The sequence below is a fragment of the Bos indicus genome, chromosome 1, assembly GCF_029378745.1.
Source record: "Bos indicus isolate NIAB-ARS_2022 breed Sahiwal x Tharparkar chromosome 1, NIAB-ARS_B.indTharparkar_mat_pri_1.0, whole genome shotgun sequence".
Taxonomy (NCBI): domain Eukaryota; kingdom Metazoa; phylum Chordata; class Mammalia; order Artiodactyla; family Bovidae; genus Bos; species Bos indicus.
The window spans coordinates 7,893,119-7,917,385 of NC_091760.1; the positions used below are offsets into that span (position 1 = coordinate 7,893,119).

At 39.2% G+C, this 24,267-nt stretch overlaps 1 protein-coding gene across 3 annotated transcripts in view; it reads left to right on the plus strand.

Annotated features, from left to right (window-relative positions):
- Positions 1-7,015: 7,015 nt before the first annotated feature.
- The window catches only part of LTN1 (listerin E3 ubiquitin protein ligase 1), a 59,055-nt gene continuing 41,803 nt past the window's right edge, over positions 7,016-24,267 (plus strand). Inside the window, exons 1-8 of one of the 3 annotated variants that reach the window (XM_019959231.2) lie at positions 7,016-7,153; positions 12,571-12,774; positions 13,374-13,472; positions 14,503-14,733; positions 17,020-17,072; positions 17,839-18,019; positions 22,814-22,987; positions 23,933-24,123. In XM_019959231.2, coding sequence (XP_019814790.2) covers positions 7,112-7,153; positions 12,571-12,774; positions 13,374-13,472; positions 14,503-14,733; positions 17,020-17,072; positions 17,839-18,019; positions 22,814-22,987; positions 23,933-24,123 — 1,175 coding nt within the window. In that variant the 5' untranslated portion in view covers positions 7,016-7,111. Of the gene's footprint in view, positions 7,154-12,570; positions 12,775-13,373; positions 13,473-14,502; positions 14,734-17,019; positions 17,073-17,129; positions 17,240-17,838; positions 18,020-18,053; positions 22,613-22,813; positions 22,988-23,932; positions 24,124-24,267 lie in introns of those variants that run through there. The other 2 variants (XM_070786024.1, XM_019959320.2) reach the window with 2 other exon arrangements.

Sequence of the window (24,267 nt, forward strand, 5' to 3'; positions counted from 1 at the left end):
GCCCACCAGGCTCCTCCATCCATGGGATTTTCCAGGCAAGAGTACTGGAGTAGGGTGCCATCGCCTTCTCCGAACCTTGTGCCCAGGAAGAAAAATTTTTGTTTTTTTAGTATATTATTTTTCTGTATGTGGTCTTTGTTTTTTTACACAAGTCATAGTGTCCGTGTTACTTTGTTATCTGCCTTCTTTGATAAAACAATAGGTTGTAAACATTTCCATGAAATTAAATATTTTCAAGACTATCTTGTATTCAGTTGTCTGAGTGTACTGTAATTGATTTCAGCAGTTCACTGGTTTGGTGTCGTTTCAAAAACAAAGCTGCTCTGAGCATCCATTATTCTTTTCAAGTTAGATTTCAAGAAGTGGAATTTCACTCTGAAATTCTGGATTTGTCTTGCTAATTGTACTTGTGAAAGGTTGAGAAATGAAAATTGCAAAGACATAAAATTTCCTTTGCCCTAGATTTTTACCAGCACTGGTTATTATCATTTTGCCAACTTAATAGATGGAAAAAAAATCTATATTGTTTTATGTTATCATTTCACCTAAAGCCAGACATCCTGGAATGTGAAGTCAAGTGGGGCTTAGAAAGCATCACTACGAACAAAGCTAGTGGAGGTGATGGAATTCCAGTTGAGCTATTTCAAATCCTGAAAGATGATGCTGTGAAAGTGCTGCACTCAATATGCCAGCAAATTTGGAAAACTCAGCAGTGGCCACAGGACTGGAAAAGGTCAGTTTTCATTCCAATCCCAAAGAAAGGCAATGCCAAAGAATGCCCAAACTACCACACAATTGCACTCATCTCACACGCTAGTAAAGTAGTGCTCACAATTCTCCAAGCCAGGCTTCAGCAATATGTGAACTATGAACTTCCAGATGTTCAAGCTGGTTTTAGAAAAGGCAGAGGAACCACAGATCAAATTGCCAACATCCGCTGGATCATCAAAAAAGCAGGAGAGTTCCAGAAAAACATCTATTTCTGCTTTATTGACTATGCCAAAGCCTTTGACTGTGTGGATCACAATAAACTGTGGAAAATTCTGAAAGAGATGGGAATACCAGACCACCTGACTGGCCTCTTGAGAAACCTATATGCAGGTCAGGAATCAACAGTTAGAACTGGACATGGAACAACAGACTGGTTCCAAATAGGAAAAGGAGTACATCAAGGCTGTATATTGTCACCCTCCTTATTTAACTTAAATGCAGAATACATCACGAGAAACTCTGGGCTGGAAGAAGCACAAGCTGGAATCAAGATTTCCAGGAGAAATATCAATAACCTCAGATATGGAGATAACACCACCCTTATGGCAGAAAGTGAAGAGGAACTCAAAAGCCTCTTGATGAAAAGTGGAGAGTGAAAAAGTTGGCTTAAAGCTCAACATTCAGAAAATGAAGATCATGGCATCTGTCCCATCACTTTGTGGGAAATAGATGGGGAAACAGTGGAAACAGTGTCAGACTTTATTTTTGGGGGCTCCAAAATCACTGCAGATGGTGACTGCAGCCATGAAATTAAAAGACGCTTACTCCTTGGAAGAAAATGACCAACCTAGATAGCATATTGAAAAGCAGAGACATTACTTTGCCAACAAAGGTCTGTCTAGTCAAGGCTATGGTTTTTCCAGTGGTCATGTATGGATGTGAGAGTTGGACTGTGAAGAAGGCTGAGCGCTGAAGAATTGATGCTTTTGAACTGTGGTGTTGGAGAGGACTCTTGAGAGTCCCTTGGACTGCAAGGAGATCCAACCAGTCCATTCTGAAGGAGATCAGCCCTGGGAATTCTTTGGAAGGAATGATGCTAAAGCTGAAACTCCAGTACTTTGGCCACCTCATGGGAGGAGTTGACTCATTGGAAAAGACTCTGATGGGGGGAGGGATTGGGGGCAGGAGGAGAAGGGGACGACAGAGGATGAGATGGCTGGATGGCATTACTGACACGATGGATGTGAGTCTGAATAAACTCCGGGAGTTGGTGATAGACAGGGAGGCCTGGCGTGCTGCGATTCATGGGGTCGCAGAGTCAGACACGACTGAGCGACTGAACTGAACTGAACTGATTTGACTTTTGATCTGGGTCAGGAAGATCACCTGGAGAAGGGCATGGTAACTCACTCCAGTATTTTTTTTTTTTTTTTTAGTTTTTTAAAAAATTACTTACTTTTAAATTTAAGGATAATTGCCTTACAGAATTTTGTTGTTTTCTGTCAAACATCAACATGATTCAGTAATAGGTATACATATGTCCCCAGGTAATGTACATATGTTCTTGCCTGGAGAATCCCATGGACAGAGGAGCCTGGCAGACTGTAGCCCATAGGGTCGCAGAGTCAGACACGAAGGAAGTGAACTTAGCACTTCACCTCATTTGACTTTTAGTGTGAGTTAATAACTTTTTATATGTGTACTGGTCAGTTATATTTCTTTTGCTGTCAATTGCCTGTTTATGCCTTACTTAATTTTTATTTAAATGGGCAGCCTTAAAATATTTTTTGTAAGAATTTTAAAAATAGAACTATTTTAACCTGTTATTTCTTTCTCTTTCAGATTTTTTTTTTTACATGTGGACCATTTTTTTCAAGTCTTTATTGAATTCGCTATAATATTGCTTCTGTTTTATGCTTTGGTTTTTTGGCCTAGAAGTATCTTAGCTCCCCAACCAGGGATTGAACTCACAGCCTCTGTGTTGGGAGGCCAAGTCTTAAGCCTGGACCACCAGGGAGATCCCTGTAAGAACTTTTTTAATTGTAAGCCTATTAACAACTAGTTAATGTTACAGATATTCCCCAAGTTTGTCTATTTGTTTTTTTCTGACATAGAAAAAAACTTTCCAATTAATGTTACTTAAATGTTATCATTCATTTTCTTTATGGTCTTCTGTCTTTGGTGCATTGACTGGGAAGAATACTTCCCTACTCCAGGATAATTTGAAAATGTGTCTATAGAACCTCATAATTTTTTGTTCGTTTTAAAAAATCTTATTGTGAATTAGATATGTAACATCCACACTATTTATTTTCCTATGAATGTTTACCTTATAGAAAAAGGTAAAAAGAAGTAAAAAATGAAGTCATAGTCTTACCAACTCCTTTAAGAGAACTTTGCCAACAAGCAAAACTTTACCATTCTATTACATAAGTGTGGGTGAAAGCCTCTTGTGTACTTTTGCTGATTACAATCCTAGTTCTTGGCAGTATTAACCCCAGCATAAAGAATTTATCATTCCCATATATCTCTTTGTACTTTTATAATGTATGTGTTCCTATGCCATATCCTATGGCTTCATTTAAAAAAAAATTATTTATTTAGCTCCATCACGTCTCAGCTGCAGCATGTGAATCTAGTTCCCTGACCAGGGATCAAACCTGGGCCCCCTGCATTGGGAGCTCGAAATCATAGCCACTGGGCCCCCAGGGAAGTCCCTATGGCTTTATGTTTAACATTCTGCTGCTGCTGCTGCTAAGTCGCTTCAGTCGTGTCTGACTCTGTGGGACCCCATAGACGGCAGCCCAACAGGCTCCCCCATCCCTGGGATTCTCCAGGCAAGAACACAGGAGTGGGTTGCCATTTCCTTCTCCAATGCATGAAAGTGAAAAGTGAAGGTGAAGTTGCTCAGTCATGTCCGACTCTTAGCGACCCCATGGACTGCAGCCTACCAGGCTCCTCATCCATGGGATTTTCCAGGCAAGAGTACTGGAGTGGGGTGCCATTGCCTTCTCTGTTTCACATTCAGTCATCATCAATTCATTTTAGAGTGCTGCATGAAGTAGGTGATGAATCTGCCTACAATGCAAGAGACCTGGGTTTGATTCCTGGGTTGGGAAGATCCCCTGTTGAAGGGAACAGCAACCCACTCCAGTATTCTTGCCTGGAGAATCTCATGGACAGAGGAGACTGGCAGGCTACATAACAGTCCATGGAGTCGCAAATAGACAGGACTGAACAACTAACACTTTCATGAAGTAGGTACTCAAATTATTTCTTCAAAAGGTAAGCAGTTGTTTCAGTTATTTTTTTTTTTTTTGAATAATCTATATTCTTCAGACATAGGACATGCCACTTTCATCAGAGCCTGAGTGTGAGTTCGATTTGCTATTCTATTTCAGTTTAGTCCTAACAACACCATTAGGATTGTATTGGCAATATCTTGAGTTTTGAAGTTTATTAGGACAAACCGTTACTATGCCTGCTTTCCAAAGTATCTTTCCTTATTCTTTCATATGAGCTTTTGAGATAGTTTCGAGATATCTGAAAACAAAAATCTCACTGAGAATGCTGTTGGGAGTATACAGGTTTCAAACTTAGCTTTTGAGAGTTGACATCTCCGCTACTGTAATTTCCCATCCTCTTTCTAGTTATGAGCCTGTTTTTGTAGCCTTTTTCCCCTAGGTACTGCATCTACATTGTTTTAATTTTTATGCATTTTGGATTAAACCATTATTTTTAATTAGGTCTTTTACTTTAAAACTTGTTTATTATTTGATAATGTCAAAATAGATGTTATAATCTGACATGACAAACTTTTGTTATTTACAAAAAATATCCTTTTAAGTCTTTTATTCTTCCAAGTAAACTTTTAAATCATATTTCCAAAGTTCATTAATTCTTTGGATTATATTAGTTATGGATATTTTGATTGGAATTGACATAATATTTGGAGAAGGCAATGGCGACCCGCTCCAGTATTCTTGCTTGGACAATCTCATGGACTGGGGAGCCTGGGCAACTACAGTCCATGGGGTCGCAAAGAGTTGGACATGATTGAAATGACTGACCATGACATAATATTACCTCTTTTGGTAGGGACTGTTTAGAGAACTCTTTTTTAAAAGGGTCTTATCTTAAAAAGATTAAGTAATGCTGAAAAAGACGAGCACTGGAAACTGTTACATAATGGAAACTATTTTCAAACGCTCAAATCAATAATAAAATGGTGCTTTAGGAAAATCAAACAGAGACCTGTCCTGTGTGGGTTGGAATAGTTTGAAGGTCCACATCAAGAGGTATGGATCCTTGTTATGAAATGTGGATAGTGTCAAGGAAATAGAAATAAAATCATTAGTTATTTTGAAGTAAGAATAAGTAGAAGTTAGTAAACAGGCATAGCTAATCACTCTGGTCCTTTTTAAATTTTAACAAGACCTGGGAACATTGTTAAAAATGCAAAATCTCATTTAATAGCCCCAAAGTGGGCCTGACAGTCTTCATTTCTAAAAACATCCAGATGAGATGGTGATAATTGCATTTCGAAAGGTCTAACATTTTCAAAATGGAAAATTTTCATTGGAAAAGACCCTGATGCTGGAAAGATTGAAGGCGGAAGGGGGTGACAGAGGATGAGATGGTTGGATGGCATCACCGACTTGATGGACATGAGTTTGAGCAAGTTCTGGGAGTTGGTGATGGACAGGGAAGCTTGGTGTGCTGCAGTCCATGGGGTCTCAAAATCGGACACAACTGAGCGACTGAACTGAACGGAACATTTTCCCATCTTCCTTCAGCCACTACCATGCCATTCTATTGCTACCCTTGTATGCAAATACCTCCCGTTTGGCTCCTTCTGCTGGTGAAAAGTTGCTTAGTCATGTCCAACTCTTTGCAACCCCAGGGACTATTCAGTCCATGAAATTCTCCAGGTCAGAATACTGGAATGGGTAGCCATTACCTTCTCCAGGGGACCTTCCCAACCCAAGGATCGAACCCAGGTCTCCCGCATTACAGGCAGATTCTTTACCAGCTGAACCACGAGGGAAGCCCTCATTTTACTTATAAGTGAGCAGTTACGGAGGATCAAGGGCTCAGACTCTCCTCTAGCAGCTTCCTTTGCTTAAGCAAAAGGGGAAAAGGGAAGGAACACATCCTTACAGAGTGGAGGTCACCAGAGTGAACTCCGCCACTGTGATGTGAGGCCACTTGGAAATACAAGTAAGCCCGAGTGGCTCTCAGCCCTGCGTTGCTTGGGACAGGGCGCAGGTAGTTAACATCTAGGAGCAGAGTCAGAAAAGCTGCATTCGAGTCCTGTCTACACTGTGCATTGGCAGCAGGAGCCAGGGCAAGAGGCTTTACTCTGCTGACCCTTGCTCCGTTTATAAACATGGATGGGAACGTGCCTAACTCAAAGGACGCTGGAAAGATTAAATGAGACGTTTGCAAATGTCCTAAAACTGTACACACACGGCACTCAGCAGGCCTTCAATAAATGGTACCTAGCTTTAGTGTTAGTTCAGTTCAGTTCAGTCGCTCAGTCGTGTTCGACTCTTTGTGACCCCATGGCCTCCCTGTCCATCACCAACTCCCAGAATTTACTCAAACTCAGGTCCATCCAGTCAGTGATGTCATCCAACCATCTCATCCTCTGTCGTCCCCTTCTCCTCCCGTCTTCAATCTTTCCCAGCATCAGGTTCTTTTCAAATGTGCCAGCTCTTCGCATCAGGTGGCCAAAGGATTGGAGCTTCAGCTTCTACATCAGTACTTCCAATGAACACCCTAGACTGATCTCCTTTAGGATGGACTGGCTGGATCTCCTTGTAGTCCAAGGGACTCTCAAGAGTCTTCTCCAAACACCACAGTTCAAAAGCATCAATTCTTCAGCGCTCAGCTTTCTTTATGGTCCAACTCTCACATCCATACATGACTACTGGTATGAAACACGTGTTTTCAAGTTCTAAATAAGCAGGAAGCTGGTGGGGATAAGAGAAAGCAAAATTAAATGCAGAACTGGCTAGAATCAGAGGAGTTGGGGACATGCAGGAATTTTAGAAATTCTCCTACCGCTAAGGAGGGAACAAATCTTGTCTTAGCAAAGCGAGAAAAGCAGCATTTGGACCCTTGGGTCTCCGAGGCGTGGCTTCCTCCTGAGCAGGAATTACGTCACTCAGATGGGCGTGGCTCCAAGTGTGACGTATCTCGCAGCGGATGGTCCCGGAAGCGGCTGGAGGTGGCGGGGGGTGGAGTGGGGCGGGAGATGGGCGGGGTGGGTGGCGGAAGGGGCGGGCCGGGGGAGGTTGTTCCTGTGAGTCCTTTTCCGGTGCCAGGGGCCGGAAGTTGTGGCCCGGCTGTGTCAACCCGGGGGCTGCGGGCTGGGAGTGCGGCTGAGACCGCGACCATGGGCGGGAAGAACAAGCAGAGGACCAAGGGGAATCTGAGGGTGAGTGCAGGGTGACCCAGTCGGCGCGGGAATCCTCTCATCGCCGCGGCTGGCTCTGTCTACCCGGCGCGTGGCCGGAGGTTGTGTGGAGCGCGACTGTGGAGTGGCATGTGTTTGCGTGTCCAGTGTGACCTCTCTGTTGTGTGTGCGTCCCTGCGGGCGGGGTGGGATATCTCTGAGCAGAATGGGGATGTTAAGCAGAGAGGAAAGATGTTACCGTGCCCAGCTGTCCCTAGCTGAGCACACTTCCTAGCCACCCCCCACTCCCCCCCCGTTTTCATTAAGAATTGGTTCAGTGTCAGCTTCCCCTGGAAAGTTACCTGGCCAGGGTAGCAGGGGGTAGCATCGTGAACAAGGGAGTGGAGTGGGAGATAGTTAAGGTGAGCCTGGAGTGCACGGAGTCTCGGATCAAGTCGCTTCTTCGCTCAAAAATCTGCTGTGGCTCCCCACATCCATCAGGGTATAGGCAAAGCTCTTACGATGATATATATACGGGATATGGGGTCTGCTCCGGCCCCTTTCCATCTCCGACCCCATCTTCAGCTTCCTTGTCTCTCACTCCATCAGGCCACACTGATCTCTTCCAGAACCTTGACCTTGCATGGCAGGCTCCCGATGCTCTTTGCCCGAGACAGCTTAGTGAGGTCTCCCATGATCACCCTATTTTCAGCTGTAGCCTTCCTCTCCACCCCCACCCCCTCCACCGCTCCCTGTTCTCTTTTCCTGCTTTATTTTATCCCATTGCATATCTGACTTCTCACATACTATTTGTTGATTGTCCTGCTTCATTTACTGTCTTGCTTGGTTAGAATATTAGTATAGGACATAAGTATTTTATGCAGGTAGGTGTTTTTATCTGCTGCTATTTATTATCTTTGGAACCTAGAACAAGGACTGGCATATAGCAGAAGTTCACTAAATACTTGTTTAAACTCCAGAGTGGACTAAAGATACAAGACTGAGAATGTCATAATGGTGTATTTTTTATAAAGATATTTTTTATGGTACTTTAGGTTTTTAATGGCGCAGCCTAATTTCATGAAGATGCTTCTTTCTGATCCACTTCTAGTGATTTCAGTACCACGGTTTCTTTAGCAGCAGTCAGTCTTCTTTCGTGGTTAATAATATCAACAATAATAACAGTAACTAGCCTGTGTCAGTACTCTTATATACTTTACTTGCATTCTCATTTAATTTTAATTTTTTATTTAAAATTTTTTCTCAATGTTTAGTTTTGAAGTATTCCAAATATAAGGAAAAGTTGCAAGAATATTGGAGCAACAACTCATAAATTCTTTACCTAGAAATACCAATTGGTAGGGCTTCCCAGGTGGCACTGGTGGTAAAGAACCGGCCTGCCAATGCAGGAGCCACAAGAGATACGGGTTCGATTTCTGGGTAGGGAAGATCCCCTGGAGGAGGGCATGGCAACCTACTCCATTATTCTGGCCTGTAATCCCATGAACAGAGGAGCCTGGTGGACTGCAGTCCATAGGGTTGCAGAGTCGGACACAGCTGAAGCAGCTTAAGACACACACATGAACCAGTTGGTAATCTGGTCATGTTTGCTTTCTCTTTCTAAATATATGTATTTTGCCTAACCATATGATAAATAGGGGCAGAAATCATGACCCTTAATTCCTAAATACTTCAGCGTGTACATTCTAAAAACAGCAACATTCTTCTTCATAGCCATGAGAAATTATCACATGCAGAAAATTTAATTTCAATATAATAGTATTATCTAATATACAATAATATATTCACGTTTATGTAGTCATCTCAGTATTGTTCTCTATAACTTTTATTTTAGATACAACACTTTTAAAAACATTGGAGATCCATTGAAGGATCATTCATTCCATTTAGATCTAGGCATTTTCTTAGTGCCTTTTTTTGGTTTGTTTTTTTGGAGGAGCATTCTTTCATAGCCTGAACAGTTTGGCAGAATGTAGGCAATTGACTTGTTTAACTTAGATTTGTCTAATTGTTCCTCATAATTAGATTCAGGTTAAACAGTTTTTGACAGAAATACTTCCTTGGTGATGTGTCTTTCTTAGTGCCTCTCACACTATGGAGACACATGGTGCCTGCCTATCCCATTATGGGTGGTGTATGTTTAGTCACTTGATTAAGCTGATGTTCATTGTATAGGTTTCTCTTTCCACTGACTATCAAATAATCTGTGGAATGGTAGTTTGAGATTAGGACTAACCTCTTACAGAATTTCACTTAATGGTTTTGAGCATCCTGTGGTGATTCTTGCTGAAATCAATTATTATTATGGTAGTTTGAAAACTTTATGTTTAATCGTGAAGTGAAGTCGCTCAGTCGTGTCCAACTCTTAGCAACCCCATGGACTGCAGCCTACCAGGCTCCTCTGTCCATGGTCACCCTAAGTAATGATTTAGTTACTGTTACCTCATTTTAAGCCACATTCCCTGGTGGCTCAGAAGATAAAGAGTCTGCCTGCAATTCAGATGACCTGGGTTTGATCCCTAAGTCGGGAAGATCCCCTGGAGAAGGAAATGGCAACCCACTCCAGTATGCTTGGCTGGAAAATCCCATGGATGGAGGAACCTGGCAGGCTACAGTCCATCGGGTCGCAAAGAGTTGAGTCAAAGCTAATAGTTTTTCTAGTAGTCATGTATGGATGTGAGAGTTGGACCATAAAGAAAGCTGAGCACCGAAGAATTGATGCTTTTGAACTGTGGTGTTGGAGAGACTCTTGAGAGACCCTTAGTCTGCAAGGAGATCAAACCAGTCAATCCTCAAGGAAATCAGTCCTGAATATTTATTGGAAGGACTGATGGTGAAGCTGAAGCTCCTATACTTTGGCCACCTGATGTGAAGAACTGACTCACTGGAAAGATTGAAGGGAGGAGGAGAAGGGGAAAACAGAGCATGAGATGGATGGCATCACCGACTTGATGGACATGAGTTTGAGCAAGCTCCAGGAGTTGGTGATGAACAGGAAAGCCTGGCATGCTGCAGTCCTTGGGGCCGCAAAGAGTAGGACACGACTGGGCGAGTAAACTGGATAACTGATTCCCTTTGCTGTATACCTGAAAATAGCAAAACATTGTAAATCAACTATACTCCAATAAAAAAGAATTTTTTTTTAAGATTGCTGTTAAGAAAAAAAAAAGATCAAATTGTGAAAAGGCATGACATATGCAGGGACCTTTTTATTGAATTTGGGACCGGAACACACATGGTGGGAACAGAATTAAGAGAGGGGAGGAGGGAAGTGGGACGAGGGAAGGAAAGAGTGGCAAGAAGGTGACTGGAGAGGTTGAGTCCAGGTGGTGAAAATCTTGAAAGTCATCTTGAATTTGGTCTTTAAACAGTAGACTCTGGGTTGCCACCTCAAATGCCTCTAGAAGCCGGCACAAAAGAATGAAGTAGGTGTGGTATAAGAAAATTAACTGCCAGAAATAGAATCCAAGTTCTTAATTTTTGAACTGTGGGTACAAGTAGCTAATCGACAATGGAGAAAGTAATGAGAAACAGTAACTACATTTTAAATTCAAAGTAGACCTTGAAAAAGATATAATTAGTTAAGAATAGTTTGTTATTTTTGAAACTAGAAATCTGATACCTTTTCTTCTGCACTGTCAGTTCTGATCTTCAGGTCAGTTCAGCCTTGACTCCTTCAGCTTTTTATACTATTTCATTATTGTGTTTCACAATGAAACTTCACTCATGAGATAATAGAGAAAATTCCAGTGTCTTAGTGTCATCACTGTTGGTTTTCAGAATTGTACTTCACTGACCTCCTTTGTAGGTCTTTTAAAAAATTAATTACTTGTGTTTTCTTTTTTGGCTGTGCTGGGTCTTCGCTGCTACACATGGGCTTTTCCCAGTTCTCCCGGGTGGACTTCCCACCGCAGTGTCAGTTGCAGCGCTCAGGCTTGCTTGCCTTGCAGGATGTGGGCTTTTGCTGGAGCAGGGCTTGAACGCGTGTGCCCTGCACTGGCAGGTGGATGCTTAAGTCCTTCTCTGTAGCTCTGTATTCATGTATCAGTATTGAGAAAGGTGGACTGAACAATGTTAGTTCATTTTAATAAAGTCTCAAAATAGAGAACCTTTTTTGAAATTAGTCTTAAATGCTTCTGTTTTGGGGGAAAAATTGAAAAAAAAAGCTTCTGTTTTTGGGGAAAATTCCATCATTTTCATTTCTGGTCACTCATTTCAGTTCAGAAAGTAGTCCAGATGATAATTTCTTGATAAATGAGTTTCCCAAACACAGTTTTTCTGGGTATCAGCAAACTAAATCACATATTTGTATTTTCAGCCATTCTTACAGAGAAATAAACAGATGAGTTTAGATGGGTTGTGATGTCATCCTGGACATTGAACTGAGGTATTTTCTTATTAGAGGACAGTGAATATATTATTTTCTTTCAACAGTTTAGATGTTTTCTGTATCTGTCACAAAGAATCCTACTGGAAGCTACCATGTTATGTAGCTTCCAACAAACCACTGACTATCACTCAGAATGAAAGAATGTATCTTATATCCTGACCATTGTATTTATTTTTATGTCCATAACTAATGTAGTTTGTAACCATTTTAGCCCATTAGGCTAGGCTTTGGTATGTGGAAATGAGTGTGTCTGCCCACAGGGAACTCCTGGTCTAGAAGTTGCTGTCATTAGACTTGTCCTGTGATAGTGGCTTAGTGATTTCTTGAATGAGTGAATGAATGAAAAGATATAATCCAATTATGAGTTAATTTTGCATCACTACACAGCACACATATATGTGTATACATACTATTTATAAAAAAATGTGAAATAAGAAATTTCACAAAACAGTACTTATTCTTACCACATGTGATGTGTTCTGATTTTTAAAATTTTGTTCTATTTCTTTAAAATGACCTACGGGCTGTTAAGTTGATTTCGGGAACCTCTAATAACTTGTGTATGTGTGCATGCTCAGTCACTTTAGTGTTTCCGACTCTTTACAACCCTATGGACTGTAGCCCACCAGACTCCTCTGCCCATGGGATTCTTCAGACAAGAATACTGGAGTGGGTTGCTATGCCCTCCTCCAGGGGATCTTCCCAATCCAGGGATCATACTCATGTCTGCCCATGTCTCCTGCATTGCAGGCGGATCCTTTACCCACTGAGCCATCTGGGAAGCCCCTAATGGCTTGTAGTCATAACTTAAAAAACATTGTTCTGATGTTTAGGAAACCGGGAAATAGCTCCTAGGATCATTAAGTACTTGTGACAGAAGTATTCATCTTTGGGGGACATTACAATAGAGGCATAGGCTAGGGGGAAAATGTCCTCAAATGATTTTGCTTCCTTGTGGGAATTGTCAGGGAATTATTCTAAAGAACTCAAAGTTAAATTTTGAACTCTTCCTGAACTCTGACTGTTTTTCTCCCTACTCTCTTACCAGCCTTCAAACAGTGGCCGAGCTGCAGAACTCCTTGCCAAGGAACAGGGAACAGTGCCTGGATTTATTGGTTTTGGAACATTTCACAGTGACCTAGGCTATGTTCCTGCTATTCAAGGAGCTGAAGAAATAGACAGTCTTGTGGATTCTGATTTCCGAATGGTGCTGCGGAAACTTTCTAAGAAAGATGTCACAACAAAACTAAAAGCAAGTTTTGTTTTCATTAAAATGATCAAGAAAATCTTTTTGTTAAGATGGCATTGGTTTTGTTTTTTTTTTCCCCTGGTCAAATTGCACAACCAGAGATCTAACCTGTGACCCCTGTATTGGAAGCGGGGAATCCTAACCATTGAACCGCCAGGGAATTCCCATCATTAGCATATGTTATATAAAGAACAGCGAAATCATTTACCACTAATAAATACTTCTACAATTGTACTTTTTTTCTGACACATTTTATACTTGTCTTCTGGATTATAAGTTAGTTTCTTGTTCTGCACTTAGAATCACTTTGGAATTCTGGCTTTACGTTTTCTCCTGTTAGATAATGTAATTTTGACCCTATAATTGTAAATGGGTTTTTTTGTTTGTATATGTTTTATATTTTTTAAAAAGAGGAAAAAAAAATGAAGTTTCTCCCATAGTAATCTGTGATGGAAGTCTTAAGATTAGTATTAAATAGCACAAACAAAGTATTCTCATGTTACATAAAATATTTCTGCAATTTTAAAAACCAGAAATATAATCAGTAGTTAATATTATGGCTGTCAATTCATTGGCTAATGATTTTAATAATTTACTTTTAGGCTATGCAGGAATTTGGAACCATGTGTACAGAGAGAGACACAGAAATTGTAAAAGGAGTTCTTCCATACTGGCCAAGAATTTTCTGCAAAATTTCACTTGTAAGTATTCAGACTTTCCTATTTTATTTCTGTTGTGTTGATGTTTTTGTTTGAAGTTATGAGGACTGTCAAATTTATATGATTCATTTTTGCTGAGGGTTATGGATTGTTATGTCAGTATGGTTAAACAGATTATGTAGGTTGTGCAAAGGAATATGTGTTTTTGGAAAGTAGGTCGTTGCTATACAATTACCTGGATACTTTTGAAAATGTAAGTCATGTCCAAATCTTTGAGACCCCATGGACTATACAGTCCATGGAATTCTCCAGGCCAGAATACTAGAGTGGGTAGCCTTTCCCTTCTCCAGGGGATCTTCCCAACCTAGGGGTCAAGCCCAGGTCTCCTGCATTCCAGGCGGATTCTTTACCAACTGAGCCACAAGGGGAGCCCAAGAATACTGGAGTGGGTAGCCTAACCCTGCTCCAGCAGATCTTCCCAACCCCGGCATCAAACTGGGGTATCCTGCATTGCAGGCGGATTCTTTACCAACTGAGCTATCAGGGAAGCCCCCCTAGACACTTTTAAGTCATAGTAAGTTTTGACAGGGCTTCCCTGGTGGCTCAGCAGTAAAGAATCCGCCTGCTAATGAAGGAGACTCAGGTTCGATCTCTGGGTCTGAAAGATCCCCTGGAGAATGGCAACCTTCTCCAGTATTCATGCTTGGGAAATCCCAAGGACAGGAGAGTAGTGGGCTGCTGCAGTCCACAGGGTTCAAAAGAGTTGGAGGCAACTTAGTGACTAAACAGCAACAAATTTTGACAATGTAATCTCTTTGTATACTTGCTCGGGAAGAATGAGAATGAATTACTTCATTATCCTGGGAGTAGCCTTGACTCCATCTTGAATGTAGTTCTTTTTATCTCATTGGGAAAAAGGAAGAATTAATCAGTTTTTCTATATAATTATGGATTTTCCTTTAGCTCTGCACATAGCTGAATTCTTACTAATGGTCTTCATAGCATACCCAGAAATGTCTGTATTTGTTTTTATGGGTTAGAACTGTTTTAAACCTTACTGTGTTTTCAATAGGATCATGACCGCCGGGTTCGAGAAGCCACACAGCAAGCTTTTGAAAAACTTATCCTTAAAGTAAAGAAACACTTGGCTCCTTATTTAAAAAGTTTAATGGGTTATTGGCTGATGGCTCAGTGTGATACTTACACACCAGCTGCCTCTGCAGCAAAAGATGCCTTTGAAGCAGCTTTCCCTCCGAGCAAGCAACCTGAAGCCATAGCATTTTGTAAGGATGAAATCACAAGTGTAAGTCCTAGGAACCATTCCATATCTATTTTTTAAAGTATTTAAGGGATATGAGGCATATTACAAAGGTACCTCTTTCACCTAGCATTGTGAAGGAATGAGAAATGAAAACATTTTCAGTGGAATATTGCCTTTTTTAAATGGTGTATAACAAAATTGACCATTTTGGCTTTTTAAACTTAATTAACTTTTCAGATTGGACCATTCTTATATTATTTAGGTTTTTCATTCTTTATTTTAATATCTAACTTACCATGTATAAAAAAACTTGAGGTATGTGCTTTGTAAATATATAAACTAAAGAATCCATCTAAAAACTAAATCTAAATTTTTTTCTCCCATATTTTCAAATCAATACATGTATACAGATATATTTAATCCTGATAATCCTTTGTATTAATATACTACAGTTTATTTAACATCTTTCACGTTAGTATACATTTGGGGTTTTTTCCCCAGTTTTTTATGGTAACGAACACTGCTTCAGTGAACATTTTCGAATAGATCTCTTCATACCGTGTAGGGATGGGAGTTACCAGAACTTCTAGTAATTCAATATGTTGGGTCAAAGGATGAGAACATTTAAAATTTTTATAGATATGGATAAACTGCCCTTCAAAAGGCCATCCAAATTTATACTCCCATTAACAGGTATACATTTCTCCAACACTTGGCCAACACCTTTACCAAATTGATAATGGCTATAGCTTTTGTGACTTCCAGTTCGTGTGTTTTTTCATTTTTTCCCTCATTTGCCATTCCTAATATATGAACTAGAAAAAGTAAATTCCAGACTTGTTAGTTTTATAGCAAGAAGTAAGAATGAGCTGTGAGTCCATTGAGGGGAGATGAGGTTTAAAAAAAAATCATGCTTTCATTCATTCCCCTATTTAGTACTCTTGTTTAGCACCCTGTGTATAATCCTACTTAAACATCCCCCCTCTCCTTACCTCCCTCCCTCCTTCCCTTCCTGCCTTCTTTAAATTAATCAGCCTTTCTGTGGTTCCCATTACCCTTACAAATTGAAATTGCTTCTCTTGGCCTACAGGATTCTGCATGATCTCTTATTACATGTCTGATCTCTTCACCCAGCATATCTCTACACAGGCACACATATGCATTCTAGTTCCTTATGTAAATTATTGGTTCTTCCATTGTTTATTTTTCTGGGGTACCAAAGTTCTTTTTTTAGGATGAGGGTTTGTAGCTTTAATCATATTCTCAAAGGGAGTTCTCTGACCCAACTGTAAGTTAGGAATCATTGGTTTATTTAAAATATCAAGCATAAATGTTATGAGTGAAGTGTCATGAGTTTGGACACTTAAGTTTTAGAAAATGGGTTTTGAGACAATTAATTTGGCTCTTCATAGTTGTTTTTTTTTCCTTCTTGGCTTTGTTATGATTGGATAACTGCTCATTGAATATGTGGATTAGCTCCTGTATTATTTCACCTTTAGTTGGTTGTGTCACAGCTGTACAGATATTAGTTTGAACTTTTCTGAGTTCAGAATCAGTGTATTAGAGAGGAGTAAGACAGATGAGATTAAAATGTCATAGTGTCTGGCAGAGGTCATGGGCTCTGGCTTACACCATTGGGCCCTGCCCCTCTCTGCCATTAGCTGGGGTGTTTGGCCCGAGCAAGTGTCTGTGCCTCCATTTCCTCATCTGTTAAAGTAGGAATTCACTGGTACTTCTCTGAGTTGCTGTGAGGATTCATTTAGTTAATGTGTGGGATACAAGGTGGGTGCAAAAGCTCAGTAAATTTAGCTGGCTATTGTTATTGCTGATAAAACTGATACTGGAGCAGTGAACTTGCCTGTACTCCACCCCAGAAATAAGCAGCCTTCCTCTGCATTTCAAATGGAACCTTAGGCCTTCCTCTGTGACGGAGCAGGACACGATGTGTGTTCTTCCCTGGGAGGAGGGAGGTGCTCACAAAAGCGGGGCAAGGGAAGCAGAGCCTGATTCTGTCCCAGACCTGCTCATCAGGCATCCTTTCACTTCACTGCTCCATGCAGAGAGGAATGAAAATGCAAGAGGACAAGAGTATTTAGGGAGAAAGTCCTCTTGGCAGAAACTAGAGATGTTTGAAAGAAGTACCCTATCCTTCACCCTAATAGCTGCCAACCTTGGAAATTAGTAAGGGGAAAAAATTGGTGAAATTCAGACCTTTTAGTTTTGCTTCTTTTGTAAGGAAGAGGATTAAGAACTTTTATGTAAGATGTGGTTTATACTCTTGTCTCTTCACCATCGACAGTTCAATAAGATCTCAATCCCCCTCTGTAGGTGCTACAGGATCATCTTATCAAAGAAACACCTGATACCCTCAGTGACCCACAGTAAGTTGTATTGTGTCTGTGTGACTCAGGTTAAGTGAAACTCTGTTGCACTCATAGGTAACAAGAGGATAATTTCAATGTGAAGTTGAAAAAAGGGATTCTTTAAAAAAAAGAAAAAGGATTCGGAATGTAGAGATGAAGATACTTAATGCAGTACTATTTGCCAGGTGCAATTTTAAGTGTTTTTACTTGCAAGTTGTCCCTCTATTTAATTTGAATTATCTGGGAGCTCACATGTTTGGTTCTTTTACGAAGAGATGTTTTTAGATTTTTTTTTTTTTTTCCACATCTGCCTTTTGACATTTTAAGGTCTTCCTTAAAAGGAATCATTTTAAGGTCTGGATGAAAATAACTGAAGAACTGTGAATAGTTCTATTGAAAGGATACTAAGATGTTCCATTTACTTTTTACTCTTGTGTTCTAATCAAGCTATTAAAGAGTCTGTAAGGGAAAGCAACCTTAGATACAGTATTATTTAATCTCCAGAAACATCCAGTTAACTTCTGCTGAGAGTGATATATACATATACACTTATATCAGGCCACTCCTTTTCATCTACTTTAACCTGGTATTATTCAAAAAATATGTGATTAAAATTGTATGTGTATTTGTATTTTGTGTGGGGGTTTGACACAGGGAGAATGAATATAGAAATAAAGTAACTTTGGTAGATATTCAGTGATAAAACATTTAAAATAGAAGTGCTGCATACGTAGCTTGTCTTATCCTCAATCCTTATGTATATTTATTTTCTTTTTACATTAAGAACTGTTCCAGAGGAAGAGAGAGACGCTAAATTCTATCGAGTCGTAACTTGTTCCTTATTGGCATTAAAGAAATTGCTTTGCCTGTTACCTGATAATGAGCTTGACTCTCTGGAGGAGAAATTTAAGTCTCTTTTATCACAGAATAAGTTTTGGAAGTATGGAAAACATAGTATACCTCAGGTATCTTAAACTTTTGGTTTTAAGACATTTCTCTGATTCCTTTTTCTCCCCTGATCTTGTTAGTTTTTATTTATGCTTATTGTTTATGTTTAAAACTCTGCAAACACATTTTTGTGCTGGGACTGAATCGCCTCTCTTACTAAAAATGTTAATTGTATTTTCATTTTTTTACTTAGTTATTTGGACCTCAGATACAGAGTTGAATCATCATTTTCCTCTGTTCATGGCACCTTAAAACTTTTATGTGTGTGTGTAAGGCTTTTTCATTTAATGTATTTGTTTTTTCCTTTTTGTCTTTCTCCATTTTCCGCCTCTACCAGCTGACCATTTAACTGTTATTAATCTGTGTGCTTTTGCTTGGGTAGTTGTCTCATTGTTTATGATAATTACATTCTGTGAAGTGCACAAACCCTGAATACTGAAGTATGGGTCTTAGGGTTCCTGTGAGTCTCTGGTCACAACAGTTTTGGTAATTGTTCAGTACATTACCTTATATTTGTCTGTTTAAAGACACCTTAATTAATATATATTGTTAGTTTGCTAACTTTGAACTCCCACACAGCATTCATGCCTGAATGAAGTTTATCTAATCTTCTTTGTTAGGCATGTCCCAACCTATGTGTTTTTAATTCACATGAACGATTTCTGTGTTATATTTCATCTCGTTTATTGCTTTTTACTTAGTAATTTTTTTTAAAGTATTGAACTGTTTCACATTCCTGTATGTGTATAGTTGGTCCGTGGCTTCTCACTGATGGGTAGTACTCAGAAGTTTGCATTTGTTCCATTTCACACCTGTTCACTTCCCCAGTGATAGACACCCTGGTTGCCTCGGACTCCGTGCTCCCACAAATAAGGCAGCAGTTAGCATCTTCATTCATGTATCCCCGGATCTGTGAGAATTTCTTTTTCTGAAATCCTCTTAATTTTTGAATTGCTGAGTCAGAGAGTATGTGCATACTTAATTTTGTGAAGTAGCACCAGAGTGCTCACCTAATGGGCTGCATTGCTCTAGGCTCAACCAGCAATACGTGATGAATACTATTAATATGTATCTTATATTGTAGCCAGGGCTAGGCATCATTCAACTTCTTATTTCTTTTATCAGTCTCAGATGAAGCTGTCTTTAATTACTCTGCTGACTGGTGACTTACCATCTCTTCATAAGCTTTTGAAATATTTGTGGTTCTTCTGTAAACGTTTTTTGTTTACATTTGTTAAATATTTGTGTTTGTTCCTATCTTTCTCCCCTTTTTTCTACTGTAATTCTCTTTTTCTTATTCTACAGGAGTTCCTTGTATATTTTCAGTATTGGTCCTTTTGTCACTTTCAGGCATTGTAAATTATCTCCCATTCTGTTACCTTTCATGTTTCCTCTTTTATTTAAAAATACTAATTTCGATGTAATCAAAACCACTGGTTTTGCCTTATGAAGTCCTTTCTCACTTTAAAAACTTTTTTTTAAATATTTATTTATTACTTTGTATTTGGCTGGGGGTTTTTTGACCATGCCACACAGCTTGTTGGATTTTAGTCCCCCCGACCAGGGATTGAACCTGAGCCCTTGGCACTGAGCACTTGGTTCCTAACCACTGTACCACAGGGAGTTCCCTCTATCTGGCTTCTTTTGCTCAGCATAATGTTTTGAAGATTCTTTGTTGTTGTTTGTATCAGTATTTCAAAGTAGTTGTACTGTTTCCACTCTAATCAGCAGTGTATGAGGTTTTTAGTTCTATCTCCTTACTTTGATATTGTCCATTATTTTAAGTCATTCTCTCAGATGTGGGATCGGGGATCAGCAACTTACAGCTCATGGATCAAAATCTGGTACAGCTGACCTGTTTTTGTGAATCATTTTTGTATTGTTTGTGGCTGCTTTATGCTACCATGGCAGAGCAAAGTAGTAACAGAGACCACATGGTTTGCTCAGTTTTAAATGTTTCTTTTCTAGCTCTTTAAAGAAAATGTTTGCTGACCTCTGGAGTAGAGACTTTTCATTGTGGTTTTAATTTGCCCCTCAGGGCTAATGATATTGAACATCTTTTAATGTGCTTATTGGCCATTGTATTTTTTTTTTTTTTTTTGGCCATATCATGTGGCAGGTGGGAAAGCAGAATCTTAGTTCTATAACCAGAGATCAAACCCAGGCCCCTGCGGTGAAAGTGCTGTGTCCTTACCACTGGACTGCCAGGGAATTCCCGCCCCCACCTTTTTTTTTTTTTTTGAGGTGTCTCTTTAACCCTTTTGCTCATTTTAAATTTAATATGTTGTATCTTTTATACCTAAAATTTCTACTTGATTTTTGTATGTTCTGTTTCTTTGATGAAATTTTATACTTTTTAAAGTGCAGTTTTAGGTTCACAGCAAACTTGAGGGAAAAGTGCAGATATTTCAAATATACCTCCTGACCCTCACATACATAGTTTCCCCCGTTATCAACATCCCCTTACCAGAGTGAAACCTTTGTTTTTTTTTTTCCCACAACTGATGAACCTATTATCCAGAATCTATAATTTACATTAAGGTTCATGTTGATGCTGTGTGTTCTGTAGGTTTGGACAGATGTATAATGACATTTATCTCGTGTTTTTCCGTTCATTGTTAGAGTTTCCTTTACCTTGCTGAGTATAGTTATAATAGCTGCTTTAAAGTCCCTGTCTGATAATAACATCGGGATCATCTTGGGATTGACATCAGTTAATTATCTTATGCTTTGAGATGGGATCACATTTTCTGGGCTTTTGTATGTTGAGTGATGTTAGATTTATCTTGGATATAAATATTCAGATTATAGCCTTGAATATTATGTTTTGGAGACTGGATTATTTTACATTGCTCCAAAGGGTGTTGATACATTTGTGTTAGTGGGCAATCAACTTGGTCAGACTCAACAGCAAACTCATGCCTGCACTGGGCGTGGTTCAAGCGTCAGCTGTAGATTCAGGCTGTTTAAACACAGAATGAGGGGGTTGTCTTCTCTCTGCAGTTCCCTGCCACTCTCTTGGCGTCTTGTTTGCCCTGGGCTCCTTTTCCTAGTTCCTTCAGTTCCTCCACCCAGAAGGATTCAGGCAGCTGTGCCTCTGTGCTGGTGACTGTACCACCTTCAGGGCAAAGCTGAACAAAATGGGAACTCAGTATGTGTGGACTGCTTCCTCCAAGTCATGTCACCTCCTCTAAAATGTGTATTTCAGTCTCCGGAGACCTCAGATAGTTTTTGGGTCTGGTTCAGTCTGTAGTTGTTCTTTGCAGGAAGATCAACGTATCAATTTCACTATTCCACTTTTGCCTATTTGTAGGTTGGGTTTTTGGTCTTTATTTTTGAGTTATGAATGTGCTTTATTTATCCTGTATGCAAGTATTATGTCAGATAAAACATCATGAATGTTTTCTTCTGGTATATAGCTTGCCTTTTCACTTTTTTCATGGTTTTTGTAGAGTAGATGATTTTGAAGTCCTTTTATCAATTTTTTTTCTTTTACACTTCATACTTTTGATGTCTTATCTAAGAAATCTTTGTCTACTTGAAAGTTACAAAGATTTTTTAATATTTTATTCTAGAAGTTTTATAGTTTAGGTCCATTTAGAGTTAATTTTTATATAGGCATAAAGGTGAGAGTCAAATTTATTTTTGTGTATAGGTATCTATTTGTTGAAAGACTAGTAACTCCCTGCTTCCCCCTACCCTAGCCCTGACTTCTTTGTCAAAACTAAATTGAACATATGTGTGGGATTTTAATTTTGGGCTCTTCTCCGATTACATCTTATGCCTGTCTTTATACCAGTACCATACTCTTATTATTGTTTTATGGTAAGTCTTGAAACCCTCCAACTTTGCTCTTCTTTTTCAGAATTCTTTAGGCTATATAAGGTCCTTGGGATCCTGGAATAATATTTTATAATATGCTGCATACTGAATGTGGTTTTTGTTACTATTGTGAATTTTTTTTTAATTCCACATTCTTTTTTGTTTCTACTGTTGTATAGGAATGCTGTGCTTTTGTTAATTTTGTATCCAGCAACTCTTGCCTTTAAATTCTTTTTCTAAATATTTTTATAGCCTGTTATTTTGCTATGATTATAGATAGTAACTTGGGTTACTTTCCAGTTCTTGCCCCCACCCCCTTTTTTCCTCTGTATTTGTTATGTTCTCAGTACTGTGTTGAATAGAAGTGGTGGTGGCATGATGCTCTTAAACTATGAATTGTGCTCTTATTTATTTGTGTATTTACTTTTAGTTTAGAAATTGTACTTGGTTCTTTTCCAGATCTGCTGTGCTTTTTCTAAGATCCTTTTCCCTTCAAATTTCTTTAAACTTTTGTTTCTTTAAATGTAACAAAGGTTGTTGATATGAAGTTTATAACTGACAGATAATTCTAAACTTTAAAGTCTCAGGTCTCTGTATTATCTTTTGTTTCTGCTCATAGTGGCTCATAGTATCTTATTTTTTGTTTGGCTGTATTCAACTTTGTGCTGACTAGTATATTCATAGGATATGAGTCCCCAGATGAAGGCTTCTGAGACTGGAGAAGATTTCTATTTGCTTGAGCCAATGAAGAAGAAAGTTGAATTCTTTGTGCCTTCACTTTTGGCTTGGTAAATCCTAATGTCTTTTCAGCCATGTGGTGTCCTTAAGTTTTTTTTTTAATGTTAAGATTCTTAAAAAGTTTTTTCTAACCCTTTTAGTTTTATATATGGAAGGTTAGTATAAATAACCTACCTGCCTTGGCCATAAATAAAAAAATTTTTTGTCATACCTTTACTAGACTTTAAGTCAGCTTCCACTTTTTCTTTCAGATCCGCTCAGCCTATTTTGAGTTGGTTTCTGCTTTGTGCCAGCGTATTCCACAGTTGATGAAAGATGAAGCATCCAAAGTGAGCCCATCTGTTCTTCTTAGCATCGATGACAGTGACCCCATTGTATGCCCAGCTCTCTGGGAAGCTGTACTTTATACACTTACAACTGTGGAGGTAAGTAAGAGAGGTACGTTTAGTATATCTGGGAATACTTGTCTTCTTAACTGTATTTTTTTTTCATATAGTTATTTGGCTGCGCTGGGTCTTGGTTGCAGCATGCAGGATCTTTGACCTTTGTTGTGCACGCAGGATCTTCAGCTGCAGCATGTGAGGTCTTTTAGTTGGGATCTTGAGTTGAGGCACGTGAACTCTTAGTTGCCTCTAAGGGATCTAGTCCCCTGACCAGGGAGGGGACCCTGGGTCCTTGGCATCGGGAGATGGAGCCTTAGCCACTGGACCACCGGGGAAGTTCCTTTAATTGTGTTTTAGAAGCCTTACATACCATGCAAGAGAGCCTATCAGGTTATAATTTTTAAAACTTGCTAGAAAAATGCTTTCTTGGACATCAAATACTTTAATCCAAAACTTGGTATAAATCTTGACTATAAAATGAAATAGAGTTTTTATTTTACTTTTAGTTTAGTCAATATCAATTCTTATACGGTTTAACGACGTCAACATATCTGAATCTTACATTTAAGACTCTAGGAGATAGTGAAGGACGGGGCAGCCTGTTGTGCGACAGTCCATGGGGTCGCAAGAGTTGGACACAACTTAGAGATTAAACAACAACAATTGCTGTCACTTTTAGAAAGCAGCTTTTTTTTTCCTTACCTTGTTTAGAAAGCAGCTTTTTTAGGAATCTTTCAAGTTAAATAATTATTTTTGATCCATATTGTTCTGGAAGCATGTTGGATACCTCATTATCATATATAATAAATTTCTTTTTGTTTTTTGTTAAATTTCTTATAATTTCAAATTTTTAGTTTGTAGTGACAGATTTTATTTACCCCCTTTAGGTAAAATACTTGAATTTTATTTTTGAGAGTCTCTCTGTCTTTTCTCTCTGTTTATGATATCTAATTACTATTATAACCTTTTTTTTTTTAATTTGGTAAGGACTGTTGGCTTCATGTAAATGCAAAAAAAAGTGTGTTTCCCAAGCTGTCAGCTGTGGTTCGTGAAGGAGGTCGGGGTCTGGCTACTGTCATATATCCTTATCTTCTGCCCTTCATCAGCAAACTCCCTCAGTCCATTACAGATCCAAAGTTGGATTTCTTCAAGAATTTTCTCACCTCCCTAGTTGCAGGGTAAGAAATTTAAGTTTTGTGTGTGTGTCTGTTTTTTTTAAATAATTGTATTTATGTAGTTAGTTTTGGCTGTGCTGGGTCTTCATTGCTGCTCGGGTTTTTCTCTAGTTGTGGGGGCTACTCTCTAGTCGTGGTGCATGGGTT